At 44.9% G+C, this 14,415-nt stretch overlaps 2 protein-coding genes across 4 annotated transcripts; one reads left to right on the top strand and one right to left on the bottom strand.

Annotated features, from left to right (window-relative positions):
• Window positions 1-19: 19 nt before the first annotated feature.
• Window positions 20-7,939, bottom strand: si:dkeyp-97a10.3 (uncharacterized). Its single transcript, XM_049730042.2, has 9 exons — window positions 7,770-7,939; window positions 7,534-7,594; window positions 5,727-6,062; window positions 4,687-4,950; window positions 4,055-4,342; window positions 3,437-3,550; window positions 3,213-3,274; window positions 1,637-3,115; window positions 20-1,359 (listed from the first exon to the last, which is right to left on the bottom strand). The coding sequence occupies exons 2-9, from the start codon at window positions 7,574-7,576 to the stop codon at window positions 1,330-1,332; spliced, it is 2,616 nt and encodes an 871-aa protein (XP_049585999.1). The 5' UTR covers window positions 7,577-7,594; window positions 7,770-7,939; the 3' UTR covers window positions 20-1,329.
• A 2,362-nt stretch (window positions 7,940-10,301) lies between these two features.
• On the top strand, window positions 10,302-14,169 carry LOC125975500 (uncharacterized). 3 transcript variants are annotated; one of them, XM_049731123.2, is made up of 6 exons: window positions 10,302-10,604; window positions 11,950-12,009; window positions 12,156-12,533; window positions 12,669-12,908; window positions 13,263-13,362; window positions 13,553-14,169. In XM_049731123.2, exons 2-6 carry the CDS (start codon window positions 11,958-11,960, stop codon window positions 13,611-13,613), a joined length of 831 nt encoding a protein of 276 aa, XP_049587080.1. In that variant the 5' UTR covers window positions 10,302-10,604; window positions 11,950-11,957; the 3' UTR covers window positions 13,614-14,169. The 3 variants fall into 3 exon arrangements, with proteins under 3 accessions (XP_049587080.1, XP_049587079.1, XP_049587078.1); XM_049731122.2 differs by having other exon boundaries at window positions 11,911-12,009; XM_049731121.2 differs by having other exon boundaries at window positions 11,908-12,009.
• The last annotated feature ends 246 nt before the right edge of the window (window positions 14,170-14,415 follow it).

The raw sequence follows: 14,415 nt of genomic DNA, 5'->3' as shown, positions 1-14,415 counted from the left end.
AATTCATGCAATTTACATGTGCAATGTAAACAGAGTTTTATTGTTTGCTCATAATCATAAACGATATGCAGCGTTTGCGTTCATGGTCACCTTTGGCACATTCGACGTTGTTCTTGGCAGTACAAAAACACGATGAAATATAATCTCGACAGCCGCAAGCTAACTAAAACATTCCGAAGCACGTCCCTGAGTAAAGAAAATTCAACAATCAATAAATAGCTCAAGTAATAATGACATTCCTTCGTGATGACGACCCTGGCACGAGACAGTGAATGAGCTTTTTCAGCGGAAAGCGAAAAGACGAGCCCGGGCCGGGCCAGGCCAGGCCAGGCCGGGCTGCTCTCGTCTCTTTGTGCTGACCTCACTCATGCATGGCTGCGATTACTTCCCCAACTCATTTAAGTCGCATAAAAGCCTTTAATTAATAAGCGGCCGTCCAATTGCGGGATCCCCTTCATGGTTAGCCGAGCGTCGCTTCCCCGACTCCGGCGAGGCCGATCCTCTTAATTGAGAAGTGTCGCGATGAGCATCCGTAAACAGAAGGTGCAAATTAAACACTGCATTGGGCATTCAGACAGACTCTTATCACTGATTTGATATACTGTAAATTGCTTTTTTTAAGACAGGTAGAGTCTGTGACCAATTAGGCCTTATCAACACCGATGAAACAAAATAAATGTTCAAATGCATTGGCAGGTTGTAAGTGCAAATTATCAACTGGCACTATATAAATAGTGTAGCTAATTATCAAGTTGTTTCCCATTAAGAGGGAAAAAAAAATCACCTGATGTAAAAATAAAAGAAAGTAAATTAAAATGAAATTGTAGTAAACTACAATGGTAAATTCCTGAATCTCACCTAAAATGCTAGTAAAAAAAAAAAAAAAACTTAAAAATCTTAATCAATTGCTAGGGCAGTAATCACAACGAGGCTTTTTTAGATTTTAAAAATCATATACCCTCTAACCAGCTGTTTCAGCCAATCAAAATCCAGGAAAAAGGCATTTATGGAAAAGAGGAATATAAAATCATCCCAAAGGTTTAAAAATTGCTCCGTACGTTCTAATTTCAATAGTGAGACTCGAACTGCACTGCAGTACGTTTCGTCGTGTTTAAAAGATGATTCAAGACAGTTTAAAATGTGATGCATTGCTTAATGGAGGCTTGTTTTTGTTTTTGTTTTTTCAAACAGCTTTAGGACCAAGTAACCTTTGTTGTTGTTGTTGTTGTTGTTTGGGCGTTTTTGTCAGCTCCCATTTGTCAGCTGTTAGTTTGAGCGGCGAGACGAGGCGAAGCAGAGGAGTGCGACTCGTCTCGCCGACATCTGTCATCACCTCGGCCTACTTCGGTGAGCCTGATGCTGGAGACACAAACGCTTTATTGTTGACGCGCAACAAGCAGCAAAAAGAACAGCAGCAAGAAAAATCGCGAGGGACAACGAGCAGCTTAAAAGCTGTCAAAAGACAAAAAGTGATTGTTTTTATTAACGTCAGTGAAAATATGAGGTGATTGAATTTTGCTCTACTCACCAATGTTGGGATGAAATGTGAGGAATTAAGAAGAACTTTAATACTTTTTAACATTTATACTACTATACTACATAGAAGAGAATTTGAGAAAAATTGAAAATAATTCACCTGCTGTTGGTGGGCGGCATGACCGTGGACGGCATGACCGTGGACGGTCCGGCTGTGGCCAGCGTGGCCTCGGGTGTGAGCACGGCCACGTGCGTGCTGATGCTGCCCGCCATGTCCGGAGCGGTGCTGCTTGGATTTATGACGAGTGTGAGCCCTGGGAAGGCTCTGGAACTGAGCGAGTGGGATAACAGGCGGAGGCGTGGGCGCTCGCGGACCTGCGGGTGCCATAGTCGGTTGAGCTCGGGGCACGGGGTGAAACAGTGCTGCTTGGGTTTGTTGTCTCCGGTTCTGGAAGACTTTTGCGCTCTCTGTGTGGGATTTAAGTGCCGCTTGTGTGAGGGCGTCGGCTTCTCGCTGGTTAGCTTGGCGAGGTTGGCTGGTGCTGCGGGTTTGAGCCGCTTGGGCCAGTGCCGCCCTCTGTTGCTGGACCGCTTGTGCTTGGCGGAGGCGGTTTGGGTCAGCCTGGGCCGAATTAAACGGGTTACTCTGTCTGAAAGTAGCTTGCTGGCTGACAAAAGGGTTGCTGCTTGTCGTGGTGTCCTGACTGGAGGAAGATTGGGTTGCAGACGAAAGCCTCGAGTCTTGCCTGGCTTGCTGCCTTTGCGTCGTAGGGCTTCTGTCTGAGTGGTTGGCGGGCTCAAGTTGCGGCACTCTCAGAGTGCGTGAGTCCCAAAAATCAGCCGAGTGGTTCCTCGTCCGGCCTTGCCGAACAGTGGAGGTTGCGTCTTCCCGAAAAGGATTTCGACTTCGCGGCTGCGTTTGTCGTAAAGGCGGATGGTCGGTGTAGTCTGTCGTGTCCGAGGCCAGCCCCCTGGGAAGTGTCCCTCTGGGATACGCCGGCGTTCCTCTCAGGAGATCCCACGACATCTGCCGGTGGGAGGAACCGGCGGCGCTGACTTCCTGTTGGTAAGTCTGTGTCCTGGCGTTGCGCTGAGCAGTGTGAGAGTGTGTGTATCCGGTCGGGATGAGCCCCGGCTGAGCCTGAAGACCCTGAGAGGCTGACCCGCTTGGCATTCTGGGATTTGACTGCCCCGTGTCTGTTAATTGAATCGGTCTATTTGTGGCTTCCTGCTGGGGGAAGGTGTTTAGGTTGACGTTAATGGTGGGCATCGGGACGTTCGGCTGGGAACCTTGCGTCAGGTTCAGCTGGACCCCCGCAGGCCGTCCGTCGCTTTGACCGGGACCCGTCTGGAGCACAACGTTGGAATTGGTCCGCTGCGGGTCCGCCCGCGAGAAAGCCGGGTTGTCGAAGCCGTCAAGCGGGTAGGAGGATGCGTTGCGAGGAAGTTCGCCAAGGAGTTCGGGCGCGAGACCGTTCCGCTGCAAGTTGTTCAGCTGCAGAGCCTGCAGGTTGGTGGGCCTCGGCTCCTGGCCGGCGTACAACCCGGCGGGGCGGCGGCCTCGTGGGCTCCATTGAAAGACAGGGGGGTCGGGATTTCGGGTTGGATCCATTGCGAGGTTAGCGCGTGGATCAGGAGGCTTAATGGTGACAGAAAAAAAATGAGCCGCGGTTCAATGGCGCCATCACACGCTGGTTAAAATCAAGAGCGAATCATCTGCTTGCTCACTGGCTTACTTGAGGTTGAGGATTTGTGCGGTTCTTCTGGACCGTGATAACTTCACCTTGCCTTTGTCGCGCTGCAACAATACAGGCGCAAACGATTACCGGGAGCCAGGCACAAAGTCTTGATAGCGGTATGTGTCACACATAAAATCTGGATTTAGGCATTATTCAATTATGGAAGAAGTCATGAATATTTGTACAGAAACAGATGACGACAGACTACTAAAGGTCCTCACCCCGTCTCCTCAGTACGAGACACACCAGCAGCACAATGAGCAGCACCAAAATGAGCAGCAGCAGAAAGCTGCCAATCACGATGCCCACCACTTCACCGACATCCAGGCAAGTGTCTGGAACGCAAGGAAAGACGCAGGTCATAAATGAGAGCAGCACCTGCGATGTGTATAACAAAATATTTTTTACGGTGCAATTTTCCTGTATTTTTATGTTGTTTCAATGTGACCCTGCAGACACTAAAAGGCTATTTAAAGTTTTGTTGGAAATAGTTAGTGTGGTTTTTGAGTTATGCTGGTAACAAAAACACCTGCTTTACCCTTTGAGCTTGGCAGAGGTAACAAAGAAAGATAATGAGGCCAGACAGAAGAGATAAGAAAGGGGAGAGTGAGAAAGGAAAATAAATGAAACCAAAAGATGGAAGTGTGTGCGTGTGCATTTGTGTGTGTCCAAGTCACCGAATGACTTTGACCACATTCCCGCCAGATCAATCTCCCAGGATGCATTGTGTCCCTCTGCTGTCATGAAGACAGATATTCGGAAGGTGGGGGAGGACACCGTTGTAAGCCCCACCGCCATCATTATTATCCACCTAGAGGTCAACCTTGGTCATAACTCACTTTCCACGGACACATCCGTCCCCCGCACCGACTCGCCGCCCGTGACAGCGTTGCGGGCGGTGCACGAATAGCGGCCGCTGTCATCCGTGGACGACGTCTGGACGCTGAGCACACCGCTGTCGGGCTGCGCCGGCACCACCGGCTGGCCGTCGCGTTGCCACGTGAAGAGGGCGGGGGGCAGCGAGTCCGACAGGCAGGTGAGGCGCAAGGTCTGGCCCGCCTGAACATCGACGCTGCCCACGCAGTCTTTGGGGGCGTCCTTGGTCAGGACTGGGGTGTCAGGTCCGTCTGGTAGAACAGCATGATTACAAATGTTTATAACTCACTTTTTTGAAAGTCTTGCACTGGGTACTTCCAAAGAAATTGTGCTAAGCTAAAACATGACTCCATCGGCACTCCCCGCAGTTGAGTAAGCGGGTGTTGGCTCCGTCTGGTGCCGTGATGAACACAGCAGGTTGTTATCGGCATCACAAGACACACTTAGTATTGATTTGTTTTCACCTCTAAAGACCAGGAGACTTTCTGTTGAAGGCGTTTTAGCACCTCCACCAAGGCGCTCAAGTTGGGCTTTAATTAGCTAGCCTAAAAATTACTGTGGGTCTAGCATCAACTATTGCTTGCTAACAACTCACAGAAGACGGTGAGACTCCGCGTCGCTGTGCGGGCGCTGACGGGGTTGCTGACGGTGCACGTGTAATCTCCGGCGTCGCCTCGCTGGCCCGGGTTGATGACCAGCGAGCCGCCGGCGATGGTGATCCTGCCGTCTTCAGTGATGGCCTCGCCGTCCTTCCCCCACTGGAAGGTGAGCTCTGTTCCACTTGCGGTGCACGTTAGAGTGACATTGCCCCCTTCTGTTGCCACTGAGGGCACCGAGAGGGTCACCTCCGACACAGCGTCTATTCAAGAAACACAGCCACTCACTGTTTATTCTCAATATACTTTTAAGCAATTACAAAAAATAATACATTGAATATTCAACTCTATGTTGTCGCTAAGAATCGTGGTCTTTTATTCACTCAAGGCATTTATTGTTGGATAATTTCTTTTATGATTCATCTCGCCGATTATGTTATTAAAAGAAACATCTTTCCAGCGGCTCCGCTGAGTGAGCGATAGGCGGCCGGTATTTTCCGAGTGGAGCTGGGCCAGACGCACAAGGACGTGACATCGGCACGAGCGCGCACTTAGTTTTGCAAACCTTTCCGGCAATAATTTGCTCCAGCCGTCAGCGCGTTAGAGACAGTGGTGAGAAACAAAGGTGCGCTAGGCGGCGGGAACGTGGGCTGATCACAATAGACGTCGTGCTGGACCGGCCTTTATGAAAATCAATGCAAATAGCACACATAAATATAATGCAAAGTGCGCAATGACATATCTAAAGAGTGTGTGCGCTGCATATCAATTGAGTGAGGATGGCTGAAAATAATCGAGACGGCAGACATGAGCGCACAATGCGTGTCATGATTAATGTGATTGTTCCTCTATAGGAGGAGAATAAAAACTTGAAAAAATAAAAATGGGGAAAAACATAAAATACATTTTTAAAAAATTAAATGAATTTTAAATAAATAAATAAAATTTAAAAATAAACAAACAAAACTAATACAAATCTCAGCTATCAAATACAATATTTCCTGTCAGACAACTGATGCTTTCTTTTTTCGGTACTTACCAAAAACCCTGAGTGATACTGATCTGGAGTTTGGCGTCAGGCCCGAGGAGGCAAGCGGGATTACCTCCACCGTGTACGTTCCGGCATCCCCCAGCTGGGCACTTCCGATGCGGAGCTGCGTGGCCGTGATGGTGAGGCGGCCGCGAAATTGCGCCACTTCATTGAGGACAGGGGAGCCGCCAGCAAACAGGCCCAGCGTCACGTCCTCGTACAGCCACGTCATGGAAAGCACGTCCGGCACGGTCAACACCGTGAACAGGATCTCGGTGCCGCTCAGCACCAGCACAGGGTCAGTCTGGAATTGGATCTGGATCGGGTCCTGTGCCAGCACCAGGACTGGAAGGGAAACATGATGGCTGACAGTTTGATATTTCGAGTCGTTTTATTTGTTGTTGCTGTGGAAGTTGTTAGTTAGGTGCTAGTTACAGAGGCATTTTACACTTGCATGTTCACAAAATGAGACGTTTAACCATGTTGCTACAGTGATTGACTTATTTTTATACTTGCAACGCAAGTGTAACATTATGACCCCAGATCCGACTATTTCTGCGATTATAACATTTGCTCTATTATGAGATGTGCAGAAACAAAATTAATCACTGCAGCAATTATACCGACCTACTTGTATAATTATAACAAGCAAGCAGTGTTCCCTGAATGTCCATGTACGAGTGAGTACTTACTCAAAGAACAAGCACTATTCTCAAATGGGATTGACCCCAAAGTCCAATTACTTCCTATTTTCATAGCCAAGTTAATGACGCTGCATTATTTAGGATTTCAAAGAAGCTCGATTAGTGGAAAAGGTAAAACGGACTGGCATGTCCTCAGACTGTGTGGTGGGCTCAATCACCATTTTGCCAAATCAATTTCCAATAGGCAGCGGGGGAAAATGACTATTTAATTAAATGAGAATGTCGGCGATTACGACTTGAATTATTATCTTTCATGCATGAACGGCGGGCCCCGGACGAAGAGCAAATTGAAATGTAATTTCAAATTCCCCACACCTAATTTTCTACGCCCGTTTGCTGCAACGAAAACACGCGGGTATCTCAGACGCTCTGCCTTTTGTTTGTTTTTATATTTTTTTTCCATGTATGTGCGCCAGGCAGTGTGTGCTAAACACTGGTACACATTTTGTTGGCATTATGCATGCTTTTACAGATATTAAACGCTCAATTTGAGGAAAAAACTCCTGCTGCTTGTCTTGATACCATGAAATCAAATTATACTTTTTTCAAGTTCAGAAAATCGAGCGAACAATAAGTGATTTTCTTATATACCTATTAAAATAGATAAATTAAAATAAACGTTTTTGTGATTTATTTCATTAACTTATTTCAGGATTCGTTCTCGTGAAACAGTTATTCTCGCAAATACTGGGGGTTAAAAGCAGACATCTCTTAACTAAATATTAACATTAAAATCAGGTCTTCCTGGACTGGCTCAACAAAGATAATACAATATCAATGTCATTCATTGATTCTCAGTAATTACAACCATTAATGCGCTAAACGCGGTTTAAACTGTTAATCACCTTTTCAACAACAAATTTACGAGCGTGAACGGAGGCATTGAATGCGTCACACGAGGAATGCTGTTTCTCTGGTTGGGAAGGAAAACGAATGGAAGAAAGGCGACTCTGCGGTTTAAAGGCTTTTCCCCCCACCCCACACCTCATGTGGACGTGTTTGAAATACCACGCAGCTCGTCTTGTTTTCTTCCCACGTCACCGACTTAGAGGCCATTTGGGGTCTCATTTTGAAAGCTGGCGCAAAAAGAAAGGGTCGTGTTTTTTTGTTACCTGCCAGTGGCAGCCCGACAAAGAAGGCCACAAGTTGTCCCATGTCTCCAGTCAGGACGCCCTGTGGGAAAGTTTTTATTCAGCAAAATAACCATTGTAATGACGTCCAGAAACAAATTTTGTGATGCACCACACAAAAAAATGAATACTGTAAAAGTGTAAACTATTCACTTCCGTGTATGTCTCAATCAGACGAGCCTTCCTTTGGTGAGGGAATAAGTCTAGCTTTAACTTACCCACGCATGTTGTCTTCATGGGCATTTTGGTACGTGGTAAATATCATGCTCAGTTTTGGGATGCGAAGATAATAATATCAATTTCCGGGTCGTCCGCCCCTACCACCTGTCACTGTTGCACCTGTTCTCTTAAAGGGAAAGCACCCATCAACCACGCGAGCGTCTCCGCGAAACGTGGCGGCCATGTTGAACGGGGCAACGCTCCCGTCAAACGCAATGGCTGCGCATTGAAAGCACATCATAACGTGCTCGTTTCTTAGCCAAGTTCTATAAGCACACATATTATAGAACATCTGAAAGAAGAACCCGAAAAATAACAATGTAAATATATGTAGATGATATGTTTCACAACACGACTCAAAGCTTTAAAAATGTTAATTTAATGGTTTTATTGTAACTAACGCAAGTCATTTCCAACACTCCAATAATATTTATGAGTTTGCATAAAACTATTCGAGCGCCAAGCCATATAGTTGGGAAAAAAAGTGAGCGAGCAAACAATTTGTCTACTGCAAAGCTGCACTGTAGGCAATGTTGACTGTTAATCGCCTTCTTCCCAAACGCTTCCTGCCAGCCGGCTGAGGCATTATGTGAGGAACAAGGTCAAAAGAAGAAGCTGTTCAATTATTAAAAGGCACCCAGACTCCTTTGCTTTTTTTGCTTTGCTTTCTTCAGTGCCCTTGGACGCGTCGCGTTGATTTCATGACAAACGTACAGTACATGGGAATGAATACTAGTGTCAGATTTTTTTTAACCCAAAAGGGGGCGACATTTCTGAAAAGCGGTGTTATCTTGGTATTTTTCACGAAAGGTTTGTTTGAATTTACAACTTTTTTTTTTTTTCAATAGGGATATAATGGAGTGGTCTGCTCTAACATCAGGGACATTTATCACGTGTTCAGCAATAATGCCGTAACACAAACGCAAGCTGTACTGTGTCTGTGAACATTGCGATCAAGGAAAGTTGCTGCCTTGAAATTTCCCACAAAGGCCGCATTGTGAGTTTTGTAAATGATTCTTTAAATGAGATTGATTGTTTGACCATTTAAAAAAATGAATGTTCGATTATGATTGATAATGTTTTTTTTATCTCATTCTTGATCAAATATGAATTTTCTAAACATGTCTAACGAGAGTGACCGTCTTGAATGTTCTCAAACTACTCCACAAGAATGTTGACACTGAATTGTAAAATGTGAATATTTCATCTCTTAAAAAAAAACTAGATGCAAATTAATGTAACTCTCTTGAAATTTCTCGCACACCTCAAAGCGGTGTTGTTTGTGTTGCCATGGTTACCGCTCGGCATTGTTCATCCAAACAAAGTGGTCAATCGCAAGCTTCGGGGCAGCATGCCTGCGCTCAGCTTGTGTGTCAGTGCCTCCCGCTGGATAAAAGCAGCAATAATGGTGCTCAGTGGGAGGAATAGCTGTGGGATTGTTGACGGACTCAGCAAGGAGGCCGGCGCGTTCGGAATAATCATTGCAATCGCTCGTTTTCATAATTCCCCCGCCGATAAGTGATGTCATGTCATGACGAAGTTTGCCTGTGTTAGCTCAATTTGTTTGCTCTGCTTTCAGAGAGCCGTGGCAAAATCGGGCATAATTGTATTTGAAATGTGGCTGCTGAACTGCAAACTGTGGCTAAATCGTTCGCCCTTAGTTCTCTTTTTGTGCTCAGCTGTCACTCGTGATTCCACGCCCCGCTCAGCTAGTGCCACGCCCCCACTCCAGGTAAAAAAAAAAAGAATAATAATGGTCAAAAGTACCCAACTCCCACAGAAGATTTGAACCTGAAAAAAAAAAAGAGGCGAATCTGAAAAAACAAGTTGAACTTGAAAAAAAAAGGTGAATCTGAAAATATAAAACATGCAACTGAAAAAAAGACCTAAAATCTTGAAAACTAAATTGAGGCGAAACCTGAAAATAAAAAGTTTATTTAAAAAAATGACCAAGGCGAAGCAAAACTATTTTCAACTCTAAAAAAACTTTCAAACAAGTATTTTTATTTTGAATACATTGTTTTATTTTTCAAGTCTTAAGCTCAGCACGTTTATTTTCAGATTCGAATTTTTTTTCCAAGTACGAGTTTTATTTTTTCAAGTACTAAACTTTTGACCCCAATCTATATCTGTCGTAATGACTTTACGGAAGTGTGGACACACACTTGTTCCAGCTACAAAAAACGGAGACAATACATATTGTTCCCACCGGGGAGGGCATAACGAGGCAACAGCACAAAGAATATTATATGGCTTCCAAGTCCTGCATTGTCGCCGGTTTCCCTTCTTAGGAACACAAAATTCAGCGGTGTGGACTAGTAGTCAACAATGCAGCCTGTGACCCAAAAGTATCATAATAACAGCTGCTTACAAAAACCTGTGAAAAATGTCAGGTTAAACAGGCAGAGAACTATCAAAAATCTAATTAAAATGATTCATAAAAAAACTATTTGGTAAATTGGTGTTAATTATTATCTAAATTTAATATTTGGAAGCCTAGTCGAGTCTAACCGGCTTGAAATTGGCTGACGGAGACGCAGCCTTTACTTTTGAGGCTTTTCTGTGAGCTTTTGTGGCTTTTGGAGGAGCGCTCAGTTTAACAATAGAGATGTCCATTCGGCGTCCAGAGGAAGCTTGTAGAGTACAGGAAAAAGAGGTGGAGTCCAGCGCGAGGAAACAGCTTGAAAACAAGCTGACGCCTCGCTCGGGCTGTGGAACCTGATCACGATTTTGCCAGCTCTGTGGCGTCTCTAACTACGCGCTGAGATTATTTCATTTGGCAGTTTTAAGGGACTTTGGCAGCGCCCCTTGACCGTCGGGAACATTTTGGGAAGGTGGGTGAGTTTACTGGCTTTGCAGTGAGTTATGCGCTCAGGGGCTTCATCTAGTGGCGAGCCTGTGGAAGTAGCTTTTGTTGCCTCTGTGACACTGAAACAAAGTATAGCAACTTATCTATCTATCTATCTATCTATCTATCTATCTATCTATCTATCTATCTATCTATCTATCTATCTATCTATCTATCTATCTATCTATCTATCTATCTATCTATCTATCTATCTATCTATCTATCTATCTATCTATCTATCTATCTATCTATCTATCTATCTATCTATCTATCTATCTATCTATCTATCTATCTATCTATCTATCTATCTATCTATCTATCTATCTATCTATCTATCTATCTATCTATCTATCTATCTATCTATCTATCTATCTATCTATATCACATGTGTCAAACTCAAGGCCCGCAGGGCCAGATACGGCCCGCCACATCATTTTATGTGGCCCGCGAAGACAAATTGTGTATCAAATTCGTGTGTCATTACTAGAATTGCAAATTGTCCACTTTTAATAATCTTTTTTTTAATTTATTTGACCAGTTTTTACTCATCTGATTTGAAAGCGAGTTATTTGTCAGTTTGTTTTGTAGCTTTTACTGTATATAATATGAGGTACTCATACATTTATTTGGGTTGACAGTCATAATGGCCCTCTGAAAGAAGCTGTTAGGTTCAAAATCAGCAAAAGGATCAGCAGACAAAACCAGTGAGGCAGAATATTGAGTCTTTTCTCGCGAGGAGTGCATTCAGACTTACAGCAATCCGACTACACTAAAAATCTGTTTACACTCCTCACTCTTTTTATTTGGAATGCCCTACCCACAATGTGAGACTAGCCCCTGACAGGTGGGGAGAAGCGTGGGCTTTGCCTCATGAGAGAAGAAACGATGTGAAAGTCGCAGACAGGATGCCATGAGAAACAAAAAGAGTGCAAGGACAAAATGCTATGTGAAACAAGAAGTCACAGACTAGACACCATGAGAAAAGAGTGCAAAGACAAAATGCCATGTGCAGACATCAACAAAATAGATTGAGCTATCAACAACTTTCTTGGATTCCCAGAGGTGTAGAAGGTCAGGAAGCTCCAGACAGCATCGTTTGACTTGTTGTGGACTGGTGGACGTCTGCAAGGCGAAACAGCAAGCATTCTGTGCAATAATTTTATTAATAAGTACTCATTAGGGAACGCATGATAACATACATATACAATTTATCTAACAGAAGCTATGACTACAATGCAGCCCACGAAAAAAATCAGTTTGACACCCCTGATCTATATCTACATGCACAGTAGTGGTGTACGTTGAAATTTGCACGTGTGCGTCTACATCAGCTGGCGTCATGGCTCTACTGGACTTCCTGCGCTGGAGAGCTGCCACACTACTGCTCCTGTGTAAGTGATCTATTGCTTGTTTTGCTCCTGATGACTATTGTCCAGTGTTCCGGACGTCATGTAATAGGCACACTTAATTTGCTCCACCCTGTGGCCAGTAATCGTCATTTTGTGTGCAGTGACATGATGTTCCTTCATGTGTGTAGTTGTCGCCGGGTTGGACTGCATATCGGTGCACTTCCCCAACGATGAGCCCATGTACGTCATCCCGGACTCTACCCTGGTCCTCCGCGCCCACATCCAGTACGGCTCTCCCGACGAGCTGACGGGCGTCACCTGGGAGCGGCGGCCCGAGAGCGGCGCCCTCGATGGGCGGGCCGCGCTGGCCGCCTGCCCGGGGGGGAGCCCCCCGCAACCTGTCCAATGCACCGTCACCGGGCCCAACGTGCGCGCCAGCCTGGAGGAGCAGGCCAGCGTCCTGCACGTTAGCCATTTCGCAAAAGCTGACGCGGGAATCTATGCTGTCACCGTGATGAGTAAGGCCGGACAATCCAGCACGGCACTCGTTATCGTCCGAGAATACGGTGAGTCATTGCAACATTGTTAAAAATAGATTTTGATTGATGGTGCGCTTCATTTCTGATTTCCTTTCTCTGATGAAAAGTGGCAAATCCAACCTCACCTTTTGCTCTTTGTGTGTGTGTACGCGGGCGGCGCAGAGGCGGTGCACCACGTGTCGGTGAGCATCAACGTGTCACACTCGTCGCTGGTGTGCGGCGAGGCATGGGGCACGGAGCCTCAGTTCAGCTGGCTGCACGAACGTGACGCCATCACCGGCAGCGTGGGCCGCGTATCCCCCGACGGCGCCACCCTGGTGGTCACCAAGGTGCCCATTTGCGGCCACTTCACCTGCGTGGTCAGCAACAAGCTGGGCTACAGCTCTGCTACCTACACGGCCGGTACGGGAATACGTTTTCAATTCACCGTGAAGACGAGTGTTGGCAAAGGAAAATATCAAAACATTCTTAACTTTCAGACATGGTGTGACGGGGCTTTGATTATGAATATATTCTTGTCATAAGTTATAATGTGAAAAAAAATTAAGTTGATTTTGAAAGAGCTCGTTTAGGCTGATTAATTGGTCAGGTCTTGCTGACCTGATGGGGACCCGAAAAGTGGCAGCAATCCATTTCAGTCCTTCCTTTTTCCCTTCTTTTCATTCATCCCATCCTTGTTTTGTTCCTCCCTTCCTTCCGCCCAATCTGGACAGCCATGTCAATTTTTTTTTTTTGTTTCCCCCCACTGTTGCACAGCACCTTGTGAACCAAGCGGCATCAGTGGATCAACAGTGGCTGTCATTTGTCTGGTGGTGCTGCAGATCTTAGGAGCAGGCCTGGCATTTCTACTCTGGAGGTACACACACATTTATATCCAGTTATAAATTTTGGGTTTGGGTGGTTGACGAATATTCTTTTTTTTTTTTTTTCATATTTCAAAATGAAAACTAATCATCCAAGCCAGACGTGCAAGACGTAGCAGTGAAGGATTTCAGTTGGTTATTTTTGTGTGTGCTTGTACCTGCTTTATTTTTTTCCCTTCCCAGACGCTACCGAAACAGGAACCGAGGAGAAAGGCTGCGAGAACATTTGGACGACAATATTTAAACGGCGCCAAAAGGGAGTACAGGAAATGTGCATAATTAATTTGAGGGAGTTTTTCTATTGTTTCCAGCAGGACTTGTTCTATAATATCGCGTGTATAGTCTTGAACTACACTGCGCCCTGCTGGGTCACATGTGAAACTGCGTGTTGAAGCCACTCAGTCATCCGGAACACTAAATAGAACACCGGAAACGCTTGTGCGTATATAACACACACCAAAGTAGAAAACTGCAGTTATTTAAAAAAAGATGCGATGTGGAAATTCTCAACTCCTTCTCTGAACAGTAAAGCAGAAATGTTTCTAAGGTCTTTTGTGTTTGAATACATTGAGAGAAGAATATATTTGCCTGTTAAGATTTTAAATTGTACAGAGTGCATGTTTTAAGAGCGTGGTAGATGACAACCTTGGTTGTCATAGCAACCGTCAGTCCTGTTTATGCCTCTTTTTTAGTCTGATTTATTTTTTTGCAAAAAGTTACGGGCAGCAATAGAATTGACAAAGAAGCCACCAGAGTGACAGTTTGCTTCCAGGTCCTATGAAGGATTTTTATTTTTTTTTTTCAAATAAATTAAAAAATAAACTTGTATATTTTTATTTCATTTTTGCACACAATAACAATTTACATAAAATAATGCAAAATAAAGAAACATTTATAAATGCATTTTAATCCACCAATTTTGAATGTATACTCACCTAGTCGTCATGCTGCGCAACATCGATGCTTTATTGCGTGTTACTGGCAGGCCATTCTCTTCACATATTGGAAATATTAATTGACTTTATACAATATGGATGCTGCCTTTG

The sequence above is a fragment of the Syngnathus scovelli genome, chromosome 9 (genome assembly GCF_024217435.2).
Source record: "Syngnathus scovelli strain Florida chromosome 9, RoL_Ssco_1.2, whole genome shotgun sequence".
Taxonomy (NCBI): Eukaryota; Metazoa; Chordata; class Actinopteri; order Syngnathiformes; family Syngnathidae; genus Syngnathus; species Syngnathus scovelli.
This window is presented reverse-complemented; position numbering and strand designations above follow the sequence as displayed.